The 13,519-nt window shown below is 43.4% G+C and overlaps 1 protein-coding gene across 3 annotated transcripts in view; it reads right to left on the minus strand.

Moving 5' to 3' along the window:
- Positions 1–1,516: 1,516 nt before the first annotated feature.
- Crot (carnitine O-octanoyltransferase) overlaps positions 1,517–13,519 on the minus strand; it is a 46,854-nt gene continuing 34,851 nt past the window's right edge. For all 3 annotated transcript variants that reach the window (XM_042272713.2, XM_042272712.2, XM_076566307.1), the window contains exons 14-18: positions 10,027–10,150; positions 9,173–9,251; positions 8,996–9,089; positions 8,770–8,889; positions 1,517–2,408 (exon numbers count right to left, since the gene is read on the minus strand). In XM_042272713.2, coding sequence (XP_042128647.1) covers positions 2,288–2,408; positions 8,770–8,889; positions 8,996–9,089; positions 9,173–9,251; positions 10,027–10,150 — 538 coding nt within the window. In that variant the 3' untranslated portion in view covers positions 1,517–2,287. The remainder of the gene's footprint in view (positions 2,409–8,769; positions 8,890–8,995; positions 9,090–9,172; positions 9,252–10,026; positions 10,151–13,519) is intronic.

Raw genomic sequence — 13,519 nt, forward strand, 5'->3', positions numbered from 1 at the left:
GTCTCCTCCAGCACAGCTGATGCCACCTCTGCTGCGAGCACGTCTCTGTCTGGTGTTGGCCGCCTCAGGGTGGTGAAGGGACTCCAGCACTCCCCTGACTAGCTGGCCCGTGGACAGATGTGGACAGAAGTTGATGGTGGTGACAAGGGACACAGTCCTCCCTCTGCAATGCTTGCCCATGCTGACACATGGTAGAGAGGCAGCAGGAACTGTGGACACTGCAGGGTACCATGGTGTTCCTCTCGGAAGTGGCAGTGCACATCAGGAGCGGGACTGTGGCTGGTGCTGGGCACTGGTCCACTCAGCTCTGCTTGGGTTGGCAGAGTGATGGTTGGAGCTGGCGCTTTCCTCCGCCTTTGAATCCCTCAGCTACAGTGCATGCCAAGAAACAGGAGGCAGCTGGAGCTACAAAACTGGTCAAGGCTCCTCAGACACCCGAGAGCAGAGAAGCAGTGGAAACCACGTTCCTCTTACCCCGTCAGTTAGAAACCTGAGTAAGGTACAGGGGGAAGTTGACAGCCGCAGGAAGAATTGTGGTGATCTCTGCCCCTTTTGTGGTAGTGCCTGCCCTTCCAGGAGACGGCTCTGGCTAAAGCTGAGGAAAACTGCATTGGCTAAAGCTGAGGAAAACTGCATTAGAGTAAGCTGTGGTGCTCAGTGCTCAGGGATAAGTGGATCTCCATGAGTTCAAAGTCAGCCTAATCTACATAAGTGAGTTCCTGGACAGCCAGGGCTAAATAGAGAAACTTTGTCTCAAAACATAACTCAACTAAAAAAGCAAAATAAACCTTTAAAAAACAAACAAAACAACAAACCCCAAAACAACAGCTTGGGAACATCCTTTCTACAGCTATGCACACCTGTCAGGACAACGGCTGGAGCTACTGAGCTGTTCAATCCTCTCAGCAGGTAGCTGTGGGAAGGGCAGGCACTGGGAGCACGGGGAGCATCTACATCCTGTAACAGGCAGGCACAGAGAAGGGACACCTGTCTTCAGCTCTACGCACTGCCAACCATGTCCTTGCTCTCAGATGGCAAATGTTCTATTCTCCCAATTTGTACATTCTGCTGGACCAAGCTGGAGTCACAAGTAGCTAACCCAAGCCAGTAATATCTGTAGCTTCAGAGAGGTTCTGATCTCTAGACCAGTCTAAAACAGTTCATTTCCAAAGATGGCTTCTGTCTGCTGGGTACACACTACAAGATGTGAGGTCCCTTTTCAAAGGCAGACTTTTCCAATTTCTTTCTTACTGATTGCAAAGTTCTCACATTAACTTCAAAAATGAATTGCACACACTTGTCATTTACAGGTGTTCCCAGATTTACCATCCACACAGAACTGAACCTGGGTCTTCTGCAAGAACAGCCAGTGGTCTTAGTCTCTGAGCCATCTCCAGCCCAGACACTAAGTTTTTAAGTGGTTTATTATACAATATTTAACTGATATCAGAAAATGCAAAAAACAAAACAAAACAAAACCAGGAATCATTCTTTTCAAATGCAAGAGGAGAAGCTATATGATTCTGGATACTTTATTCTTTGAAAATATAAACCACACAATTGAATATCAATGGGAAACAACTGTAAAGTCCTGAGAATAATATTCAACATTTAACCCTTTCAAAGTCACTACCTCTAACAATTAGGTTTAAATGGAAGTGCCTTAATTTTGTATTCACAGAATGAATTACAATGTACCATATGAGTTTTGCTGGGATTTTTTTTCTGTATTAATGTAAATACTTCTAATACAACTTGATTCTTTTGTCTGTTCAAAGGAGCTTTCTGAGATCACTATTGAACTGTAGTGGTTTTCCCATGAAATCCAAAAGGCTTGTATCCCTGTACTGGGTGTGAAAGGCACTGACTTCAAGGAAATTAGCATCTAACCATGTGCTTTATATAACCTCTGGCAATTAGAAAATATTAAAAGTGCTTGAAAAGTAGTCTACAATTATGTTCACAGAGGACTTGCAGTCTATACATGTGCCAAGAAAGGTATTTTAAAGTTAGGGTAGGATTTGCATTGTTACAATAGTGAGATTGCATTGTTGAGGCTTCTATTAGACATTGCACAGACATTCTGTATTTACTATGTCTGACTTCACATTGCTGCTGCAACACCAGAAGTTTTAAGATGTTTCCACCTTCTAAGGTAGAATAAATCTAGAGAGCAAGACTCTACTAACCACCACACTTAACAAGTCTCCTTTAAGTGAACATTCCTTCCAGGTCATTCCTCCATCTGCTCTCTGTACCGAGTTGATCTGTGTCTGTCTCTGAGTCTCTAAAGATGAGCGGTGTTCATCAGCTGTATCATATCGTGGAAAGCATGAAAAATCATCTGAACTAGCTTTTCTGAATCAGTCTCCGGACATGACCTCCAGGCCGAACATGCCATCACAAACCTGTGAAATACAATACATGAATGGTTATGCCATAGGTTCCAAGTTGTGATGCTGGAAGTTCCATTTGGCTGATCACATATAAAATATGAATTCTTGATGATGTTAGGTACGTGTAACCTGACACAACTGAAGACAGAGCCAGAGTTGACATACTTACACAGTGGTATGGACCACAAGCAACCTCTGGAGCAGGAGATTATGTTTAAACACAACCAGCCAACTAAACAACAACCAACTGACCACCACCAACCAACCAACTACAAACCAACTACCCACTTATCACCCAACCACCTAGCCACCCACCAAACCACCAAACAACCACTAACCAACCAACCAACCAACCAACCAACCATCAACCAACTACAAACCAATGAATTACCCACCTACCAACCAACCACTAACCACTAACCAGCCACCAATCACCAACCAACCAACTAACCACCACTCACCCATCCACCCACCCACCACTAACCAACCACCCACCAACCAACCAAAAACCAACCACTAACTAGCCACCATCCATCAACTAACCAATCACCAACCAACACAACCAACAACTAACCAACTAACAAATCAACCAAAAACCATTTACTGACTGACCACCAATTTACCCACCCACCAACCACCCACCCACCCACCAACCACTAACCACCATCCACTCACCAAACACCAACCAACCAACCAACCAACCAACCAAAGAAACAAAATCCCACAAGACCCTTCCTCCTAAAAGTTACAACTAGAATGGGCTACAATATGAGCTTACATCATTCTTTGTAATAAAATCTGACCTGTATAGCACTTGACAAACATTTTAAGGAGGTGATGAAAAAATAGGGACAGATAAGAAATGGAGAAAAGATATTTCTACAAGAGCAAGAGAGGTGTCTGAAAGCAAGTCTGGCCTTCCACCATCTCCTGCTAGATCCCCTAATGGGACAATTCTAGATCTGGAAGGTGAGAAAAAGGGGCCCCCGGGAGCTCCAGTAAAGAGGAGAGAAGCCTGGCTTCTGCAAGACTTCCAGCAGAACACTTTGTGCCTACCTTCTGCGGACCAGCCTTGCAAAGTCTTTAGGAAGTTTATGGGTAAAGCCCAAAGCCAAACAAGCACGGTAAAGATGATGGCAAAGCACATCTTCAGTGTGGGCTTTAACTTCAGCAAAATGAAATAAAAGCATGTTCTATCCTTCTGTTCTAGTATCTAATGATGAAGCTTTGGGGCAATGTTAGAGAACCTGGGGCCTCTTGTATGCTAGGATGTTACGCTACTGTTCAGTTACACTCTTAGACAGAAACTGGCTTCGCATGCTTTTAGTAAATACTGAAACACATACAGAAATCCTCAAGTTGTGCCTTATTTTAATCTAATAATTCAAGAGTCATTTTCCAGTTATATTGTGAACAAAATTCTCAAATATTTAGTAATATCAAAATGTTCCTAAGGTCCATGGCCTGCCTGATACCATTAGGCTCAGGCTGGTGCTAACCACACACAGGCCAGCCTGGGTCCTCAAGGCCTGGCTGATGCAAAGGATCCATGGGTCTGCCTGGTGCCACCAGGTGGAGGCCATTATGATGAGCAAATATGGGGTGGAGAAATAGGAGAGAAGGAGAAGCAGATGTTCATGTGCTGTGGAAAGAGGCCAAATGGAAGAGGTGAAGTTGATGATAGAGTAGGCTGATATGGGTGGTCTGGCTGCCATCAATGGCCATGGTGACATCTGGGCCCAGGGTTGCTGCCAAGGGCCATGAATGGATCCCTGGTCCTATTGCAGCTGGGGTCTGTGGCCCATGTTGCCACCAAAGACCACACAGAAGCCCAGGGTCTGGGCCCTAACCTGTGCCCTTACTGGAGTCTGAGAGCCATGCTGTAGCTGGGGCCATGCAAATCTGGGTAGCCTGCTGTCACCCGGGGCCACAATGTTGTCTGGGTCCAAGCTGCTGCCAAGGACCATGTCTGGGTCCATGGTCCTACAGCAGCCAGGGTCTGAGTTGACCCTGGTGGTATTTTATTTGTACTGAAATGTGATTTTAATTGTATGTTAGTAAAGAAAGTTGCCCGGGGGTCAGAGCTACTATTAGCAAGCCATAGGAAAGCAGGGCGGTGGTGGCGTATGCTTATAATCCCAGCACTTGGTAGAAGAGCTAGGTAGATCTCTATGTGTTCAGGGATACAGCCAGCATTGGAGACATATGCCTTTAAGACCTGGAGGGCTGTACTTACAGGAAATGATGAGGCAGTCACTTGTTTGGGTTTACAACCAATGAGAAGGCAGAACAGAAAGACTATGTAAAGACAGACACACAGGATTAGGTCTCTTTCAGAGAGGTAGGACCACCACAGGAGGAAGGGTAAGGTTTTAGCTCTGAGCTCTGACCTCTTGGCTTTCTTCTTTACATTGGCTCTGTGTTTCTTATTTAATAAGACAGTTGGTTACATCTACAATCCGAGGTTCCTGTTGCTACCCAGGGTCCTGTGCCATCTGAGACTGCACTGGCACCTGAGGGCCAAACTACAGCTTTGACCATACAGATCTGAGTGGTCTGTGCAGCTACCCACTGCCATGGTGACATCTGGGCCAGAGCTACAGATGAGGGCCATGTCTGGATCCGTGGCCCTCCTGCATCCAGAGTCTGGGATGATGTCCATGGCTCCTATTGCCATCGAAGGCTTTGCAAATGCCTGAGATATGGGCTGCCACCTGCAGCCATGTTGGTGTCTGAGGGCCACACTGCCACTGGGGACACACTGATCTGAGTGGCCTGTGCTGCCACTGGGGCAACGGTGACATCCAGGCCTAGCTGCTGCTGAGGACCAGCTGGGGTCTGTGCTGAAGTCCAATGCCCGTGCGTGGAACTATGCATGATAAAATATGAGTGCCATGCTGAGCTGACCCCGCCCTTCACTAGCCCTGAGAGAGCTGGCCCTGCCCCTTGCTGGACACTGCAGCAAGATAGCTGGCCCTAACCCTCACAGAAGAGCTGGTCCCCACACCTGGGATAGATGGCCTCACCCCTCATACATGGGAGAACTGGCCCTGATGGCATGGGCCTAGGAGAGCTAGCTCCTCTCTTTACCTGAGGAGGGTGGCCGCAGTGGCTTGGACTGAGCAGCTCAGTTACCACCCAGGCCTACATCCAGAACCTTGGGTTGACCCACCCTAACATCTACCTCATCTGTGTCCTGCTGGAACGCATGAAGGGACAGGTCCTGTGGAACAATACCCACAGGACCTCCATGACTCAGGGCGGCTGCGGGATATCTGAGTTCTGGTGAGGGTCCAGTGATGGTGTGCCAGAAGCCAGAGGCCCTGAAGCAGACCAGTGACCCACTGCAGTGAACATCTGCAAATAAAGCTGACTGGACAAACGGGTCCCGTGTGAGACACCACAGCGCCCGTGAGGAGGCACTGCAGAGGCAGGAGAGGTGGAGGAACGAGGAGGTTTTGTTCAGTTTAGTTTGATTTTTTTCCCCTTTTTTAAAAAATTTCTTTTTGGGGCAACACTGCAAGGGTGAGAGGCAGATATGGGGGGACTTGGAGATGAGCAGAATTGGGGTACAAGATGTGAAATTCCCAAAGAATCAATAATTATATTTAAAAAAAGAAAGAAAAAAAAGTTTCTAAGATTAACTATTTGTAGTTAAGAATTTATTTTTTTTAAAAATTTATGTTTCTAAATTACAGAAATAGCCTTTTATACTTGAACAACTCACAAAGAAGCATAAACGACAATAAACAATGAAAAAATGTTTCTCTACATAAGTAAAATTTTGAAGCAAATTACTTTTGTCTACCAAACTAGTAAAATACTTCATAAAATGTCTAGTTGGAAATTATATGATAAAATAAGAAAGGGTATATTATACTTATAGCATATATGCTAATTGGGAAAACAAGATAGAAAAATAATTAACAAATTGTGGAAATTTATCTCATGGAAGACTGAAAATTATTCCTTACTATATGAGTAAGTCCTTCACATGGAAGGTTAAATTATTCAAATTTAAAATATCTCAAAACACAGTTAATGGCAGTGGGAACTGCTTGAAATTAGTGAAAATGAAATAAAAAAGGATGTAAAATAATTATGATTTAAATTACGAAAAATGATAAACATATTGCCAAACAGAAGTTTTATCTACTGTCATGTGCAATGAAATAGAAATGTTCAGTAACTTTGTTTTTCATATTTTATATCTTTTTTTACAATGGAAATGTAACACATTTAAAGAAAAATGATATGTCAAACCACTTTAAATCATACATACAATCTTCAAATTTAATGAAGTATTTCACCCGAGAGAGTAGTGCCATTTTACATGGTCATGGAAGGCCTCTCAGGAGCGGCCCTTGAGCAAAAATATTTATGCGAATTAAAGGGGAGTTACCCCTCCATGTATCTCAAGAAAGAGGAAACTTGGCAGAAGAAGGAAGTGCACTTGCCTTGAGGCTGGAGCTTATGGACCATTCAAGGAATATGCTTAGTGTGGCTGGAGCAGAATAAACTAGAATGTACACCATGGAAGACAGTCACAAAGATAACCAAGAGCGGGATCACATATGGTCTCAGAGCAGGACTGTGGATTTTACTGTGAGTGAAATGGGAAGCCCCTACAAGGTTGTGAAGAATGACATGACCTGAGTTTTTCCATCATGTGGGCTGCAGAGTCATCAGGCTTAGAAGCATGAACCTGTAACCACTGAGCCATCTTGCTAGCCCCTGATATTGTTAGAAGGCCCACCAGGGCTTCAGTGTAGAGAACCGTTCATAGGGAAGGATGTGTAAGTGAAACAGGATGGTGGCTTGACTTAGGTAGCATCTCCAGATTCTAGAAAGCTGTATCTTCTTGATTCCTCCTCATCTTTAATATCTCAGTTCTGTTACTGCTCTTCAGGGAGGGACCTAACTACATTGTACAAGGTCCTGATCACACTGTACAAGGTCCTGATCACACTGGACAAGGTCCTGATCACACTGGACAAGGTCCTGCCACACTGGACAAGGTCCTGCCACACTGGACAAGGTCCTGCCACACTGGACAAGGTTCTGACCACACTGTACAAGGTCCTGACCACACTGGACAAGATCCTGACCACACTGGACAAGGTCCTGACCACCCTGGACAAGGTTCTGCCACACTGGACAAGGTCCTGGCCACACTGGACAAGGTCCTCCTCTCTACCACTTAACCAATCTGATGTGGTAACAGGTTACTTTCTTCACAGTATTCATCACTAATTAATCAATCTATCTCCAAGTAGAAAATAAAGTTTTTAAGAAAGAGAATCTTGTTTTTTGTCCTTAGTACCCACACATAAGGCATACTGTTAACTTCTACTAAATATTTCCTAAATGAGTGAATGTTTTTCTCAGGACCAATGAAAGTAGTTTTCTAAAAAAAAATGAGCTGAGCTATCTGCAGCCTGAACTCACGCCACGGGGTATAACGCAAAACCTATTATTTGTCAGGGAATATGCTAAAATGCTTATTCACATTAAATTATTACTTTGGTCATCAAACTCTTTTATGAAAAAAAATCAAGATCTGTGTATAACTTGTAATTTAAAATTTTAATCTGTCCGTTAATGTGCACAAACAATCCCACAGTGATATACAGTCCGGGTCTCAGAGGCCGACAGCGATGGGTAACACCTGTGTAAGTACGCACAAATCGTGCAAAAGGAAAGCAGAGAATAAGCTTCTCTGCAGGGAATGTATGAAAATGAAGCACTGGGAACTGAAGTACTGAAGCCCTGTGTACTGTTACTGAGTTTGCTACATCCCATCTGAAGCGCCCCATGCCTGATCTCAGTCTGCAGAGGTAGACCCACACATACGCAAGGCCACACATATCTACAAATTTTGATTGGCCAAAAAATACCTTTTATATGTCAAATATGTTTTTAAAATACACAGGTTTTGCCGGGCGTGGTGGCGCACGCCTTTAATCCCAGCACTCGGGAGGCAGAGCCAGGCGGATCTCTGTGAGTTCGAGGCCAGCCTGGGCTACCAAGTGAGCTCCAGGAAAGGCGCAAAGCTACACAGAGAAACCCTGTCTCGAAAAAAAACAAAACAAAACAAAACAAAACAAAAAAAAAATACACAGGTTTCACAGATAATAGTTCCTGAAACATCCTGAAAATATGCTTCTGCACAAAGCCCCCAAAGAGTGATTTTACAAGGATCTCAAAAGCAGAGTAAAGAAATATCAATATATGTTAAATACCTAGGTGGCAAAGTGGCTACTCCTGCAGCCAATGACCGATGACCCAAGTAAAATCACAGTGTACACATAGTACAATCCCGAACGCATTACAGTTCCTACTCCACCCTAAGAACACAGGGGAGCGGGCTTACCTGTCGTCTCGGATGTGGTAGAAAAACCCGTACCCATCGTGTACCATGGGAACCACGACTCCCTGGATTCGTAAGTAACCAACCAGACTGGTGGAGAGAACAAAGTTCCCGCCTCCTCCACTGTGTGGCACAAGGAAAAGATGTCAGTTAGCTGGAGGTGCTGCACTCCTTCTCATACCCAGGGAGAACCAGGATGTGCACACGATGGCCCACCGCCCCAAGTTACCTTCTGGAGAAAAGAGGATCCTCAAATAGCTCTGGAACAGGGAGGCCTTCCTCTTTTGCTACAAGCAAAAGACCTAGAAGGTGACGGTCAAATCCTGCAATAAAATCCCAAACCTGAAGTCAGAAAAAAAGCTTCCAATAAAAGAATTTTCAAACAGAATAATTCAAGCTTACGTACCTTTTCCATTTGAACAATCTTTCATCATCTTATTATGCTTTGCAAAAGCTTGTAACATCTTTTGCTGCCGTTCAAGAAGCTGTGTCAAGAATAAGAACAGTAATTTTCAATACAAATCAATAAATCAAATCAATAACAAACTGTGTAACTCAAATAAACAGCAGCAAAAGAAGACTAATATCACCAGTGTTAGAATCTGGGTCAAGGGAAAAGATTCGGAGGCAGAACTGCGATGCATGCTCCCATCTTTCCTTAATTCTACTGCCTTTCTTTCCCCCATAAAACCTTGATTTTTTTATTTTCTCCTTTCCTGAATTTGGAAAGAGAAGTACTGAAAATTGCTTTGAGACACTTGTAATATTAATAAATGAACAAAAAGTGGAATTTTAAAACTAAAAATATAATTTCTATGAAAACTAACATAATTATGTCTCTTCAAATTAAAACAGGCAAAATTTCAGATTAACAGGGAAAGAAACATACTGCTGTCTAAATACTTAAAAAAGATTCAAAATAAAATACATACAACCAGTTCTGGTCCTAGTGACTTCAAACAAAAACTAGACATTCAACCACATGACAAAAAGCCTCCTTCTGAAGGTCTTTGGAGAGCTCTGCATTGTACTGACACTGTCAGATTAACAGTGCCGAAAAACGTATAGCTTAGAAAATGATACAAATGAGCTTCTTTTCAAATCTGCTGCCTAGTGTTCCTGGCATACTTCAGTGGCAAATTAACACTTTTTGCACACTTTAGGGATAATGTCTTAAAGTGTTTTAATGACCCAGGGGAATAGAAGCAAAGAAGTCATTGAAAGAGCAATCCTGTTGCGGTTTTTCTTTCCAATACTCACACTGGTAGAGGGATCCTGCATGGACTGGCACCACCTGACGGCCTCCACTGTACACGAGCGTACGGTCTCTGTTCGGCCATGGTAAAAGTATCTTGTCATAGCTGTTTCATAGCAGCAACCAGGGCTAAAATATAGAGTACCAGAAAAAAATGTTCTGATGTTATTACAAATATAGTCGTCACACACTAATGTGACTTTCTGATCAGACTAAGCCTACATGTCGGTCTGGAACTGAGAGTTTCCACAGAGGCTGTTTTCAAAACCAAAGAGCAAGAAAACAGTCTGATAACACAGGCTATTTTCAAAGGCTCGGCTGCTTTCAGATGATATCAGGCATGCTTCCTAGTCTGACAGGCATTCTCGGAGAAGCTCCCTGTGGCCTGTGCCTCTGGCTATTCATGCTTTGGTACATTCTAAACATGTGTTGGAGTTAGTGACTTCCACTTATCTCAGGGACTATAGGAAAAGCAAAGGGCCGTTAGGTCACAAAGAAGGTCTCCTTTCTACTTCCTTGTTCTGCAAAGGCCAATTACCATGGTGGGAACTGCCCTACAGAGTGGGTTAGGCAGTTAAAAACTGAAAACATTTCTCGAGACAGCACTTAGGGAGTAGCTGAGTTTTGCTAGTAATTTTGTAAATGGTCATGGATGTAGATCCGACAGATGGAGAGCTGACTGATGAACACGTAGCCCTGGATAATACTCCAACCACAAGCTCATGAGACATACACCAGCTAAACTGTGTTGTGTTTTACTCACCTATGGGGACAATGATACAATGAATGCTTGTGTCCTAAGTCATTATGGTTTTGGTAATTTATTACACAGAATACATACAGAGTTCTTAGCTGTTGAACGATGAACACTGAGTAGTTCCCCAGAAAAACAGCTGTTTCTCCAACTGATGAATGACATAGTTTTAGATACAAAGTGCTCTTATTTTGCTGGAAGTTAGTGATAGTCAGTGAGGATCAAGTTTGGTGAGAGTGGGATGTCTGGGACTCAATGGCACAAAGATAAATCTCTTTAAAAAAAGAGCGGAGAGGAGTACGAGTGAATACGATCAAGATACACTGTTTACAAATGCAAAATTGTCAAATAATCAATAAAACGTGTTTTATTTTTAAAAAAAAGTAAGCCAGGTGGTGGTGGCACACGCTTTTAATCCCAGCATGCAGGAGGCAGAGGCAGGCCAATCCCTGTTGAGTTCCAGGCCAGCCTGGGTTACAGAATGAGTTCCAGGACAGGCGCCAAACTACAGAGAAACTTGTTTCGAAAAAAACAAAACAAAACAAAAAAACCAAACCAACCAACCAAACAAACCCCAAAACACAAAGTCGTTGGATGCTCCAACTTACGCCTATAATCTCAGCTACTAAGAAGACTTGAGGCTGAAGGATCACTTTAATCTAAGAGCTTGAGATCAGCTGTGGTGATATTTTATTTTTATGTTAATAAATAAAGTTTGCCTGAAGATCAGAGGACATAGATAACCATAACAAAAGTCAGGCAGTGGTAGCAAACACCCTTAATCCAATCACATGACAAGCAGAGTCTCTGTGTGTTCAAGGCCACACTAGGGAACAACCAAGCGTGGTGACACACACCTTTAATCCCAGTACCAACCATAGAGACCTGGAGGTCTGTACAGACAGGCAGTGACAAGGAAGTGAGGTAGCTGGGCTAAGAGCCAATGAGAGGGCAAAACAGCAAGGCAAGAAAAGCCTGGGTAGATAGGAAGTAGCTCTCTCTTGGGAAGCTACAGCAGCGTGGTGAGCTAAGGTTAGCTGGTGGCTATTCCTATTTCTCTGATCTCTATGGCTTTCACCCCTATATTTGGCTCAGTGTTCCTTATTTAATAAGACTGTTTAGAAATTTGTCTACAATCAGCCTGGATAACAAAGCAAGACTTTGTCAAAAAGAAAAAAAAGGAGAGAGGAGGATGAAAAAAAAAAAAAGAGGCAGTTACAGTGTCATCAATGTGTAACCTGTAATTGAGGGATCTTGGTAAAAATTATCAAAGGAATATAAAAATATTCAGGAAGCTAGGCATGGCATGCCTGAAGTCCTAATACTCTGGAGGTGAAAGCAACACTAGACACATGTAACACAGTGAGATCCCATTCAGAAAGTCAGTAAAAACAGATTCAGGAAGGAATGAATGGGGGGGGGGGGTTGGGTGACAAGTGACTGAAATAGGTCAACAGCATTAACAAATTAATTGACTGTCATAAAAACAGTAACAACAAAAGAAACGATTCTCATCCATGTTCTGGTTTTCCCTACTCATTTACAGAAAATGCAGGAGAAAGCACCACGCTTGAGAACACTGGGGATTCAAAAAACTAGGCACACTACACAGAATGACCCAGTTTCTTCGTAAATAAAATGCAATAGGAGGAAGACAGCGAAAGGAATTCTAGGAATTCTTATGCTTAAAGATTTACAGACATATCAACCAAGTGCAACATGTGAAGCTCACACAAACATTCCGGCCGGCATTTCCAATGCTGCTGTAAGGAGGTGGTATGCAGGAAGGCAGTCTTACATAAGCCGGATATTAAGAAAACCTGGATTTTTATTTTTTTCAAACAGGCTGCTCAAGGCTTTGCCAAGCTGTCAAAAAACAAATAAACAAACAAAAAAACCAGGACTTACAGGCCTCAAGATGTGGAGAGAAGATAAAAATAGTTTGTTAGGCCAGGCAAAGGTGGCGCACACCTTTAATCCCAGCACTCGGGAGGTAGAGGCAGGGGAATCTCTGTGAGTTCGAGGCCAGCCTGGTCTACAGAACGAGATCCAGAACAGGCACCAAAACTACACAGAGAAACCCTGTCTTGAAAAACCAAAAAAATAAATAAATAAATAAAAGTTTGTTAAACAAGCTGTTCAATGCTGCTTTCCTCTGCCCAAGGAATTCGCTATTTCTGAAGGTTCATCAACAGGAAGATTGAGAGTGAACAGAAACTAGACAGCTTTCAACACTGTCACTGGCAGGTAAAACAAGCCCAGCATTCAGGGCTACAGAGAGTCAGGACAGGGCAGCCAAGACCACGAACAGGCCCACGCACTCATCTCAGTCAGTACGGAAAAGCACTTGACAAAAGTCTTCACTCACTCACAATTAAAACACAACAAACCAGGAACAGTCGGCCAGTTCCTCAGCATCATAAGGGCATCTATAAAACCCCAGCTAACACAAAGAAGAGAGAATGTCTACTTCTCCACCTCCATCCACACCACAGCACCATGAGAAGGAAAGGAAAGCACCCAAGGTGGAAAGGAAAATACCACTTGTTGCAGAGATCAGCTGACTTCAGATTTAGAAAGCGGGGTCTTCCATAGTGCTGGGAAGCTCGACAGCCACCGGGAAAGGCATGAAATTGGACCCGTGAGTTAATGTCATATATTATCTTCCTTGGAAGAACACATGCCCGAGAATGAGGGTGTTTCCAGCTGACATAAGCATTTGTAACAGTGGATTACATGGTAAT

The sequence above is a fragment of the Peromyscus maniculatus genome, chromosome 3 (genome assembly GCF_049852395.1).
Source record: "Peromyscus maniculatus bairdii isolate BWxNUB_F1_BW_parent chromosome 3, HU_Pman_BW_mat_3.1, whole genome shotgun sequence".
NCBI classification, from domain to species: domain Eukaryota; kingdom Metazoa; phylum Chordata; class Mammalia; order Rodentia; family Cricetidae; genus Peromyscus; species Peromyscus maniculatus.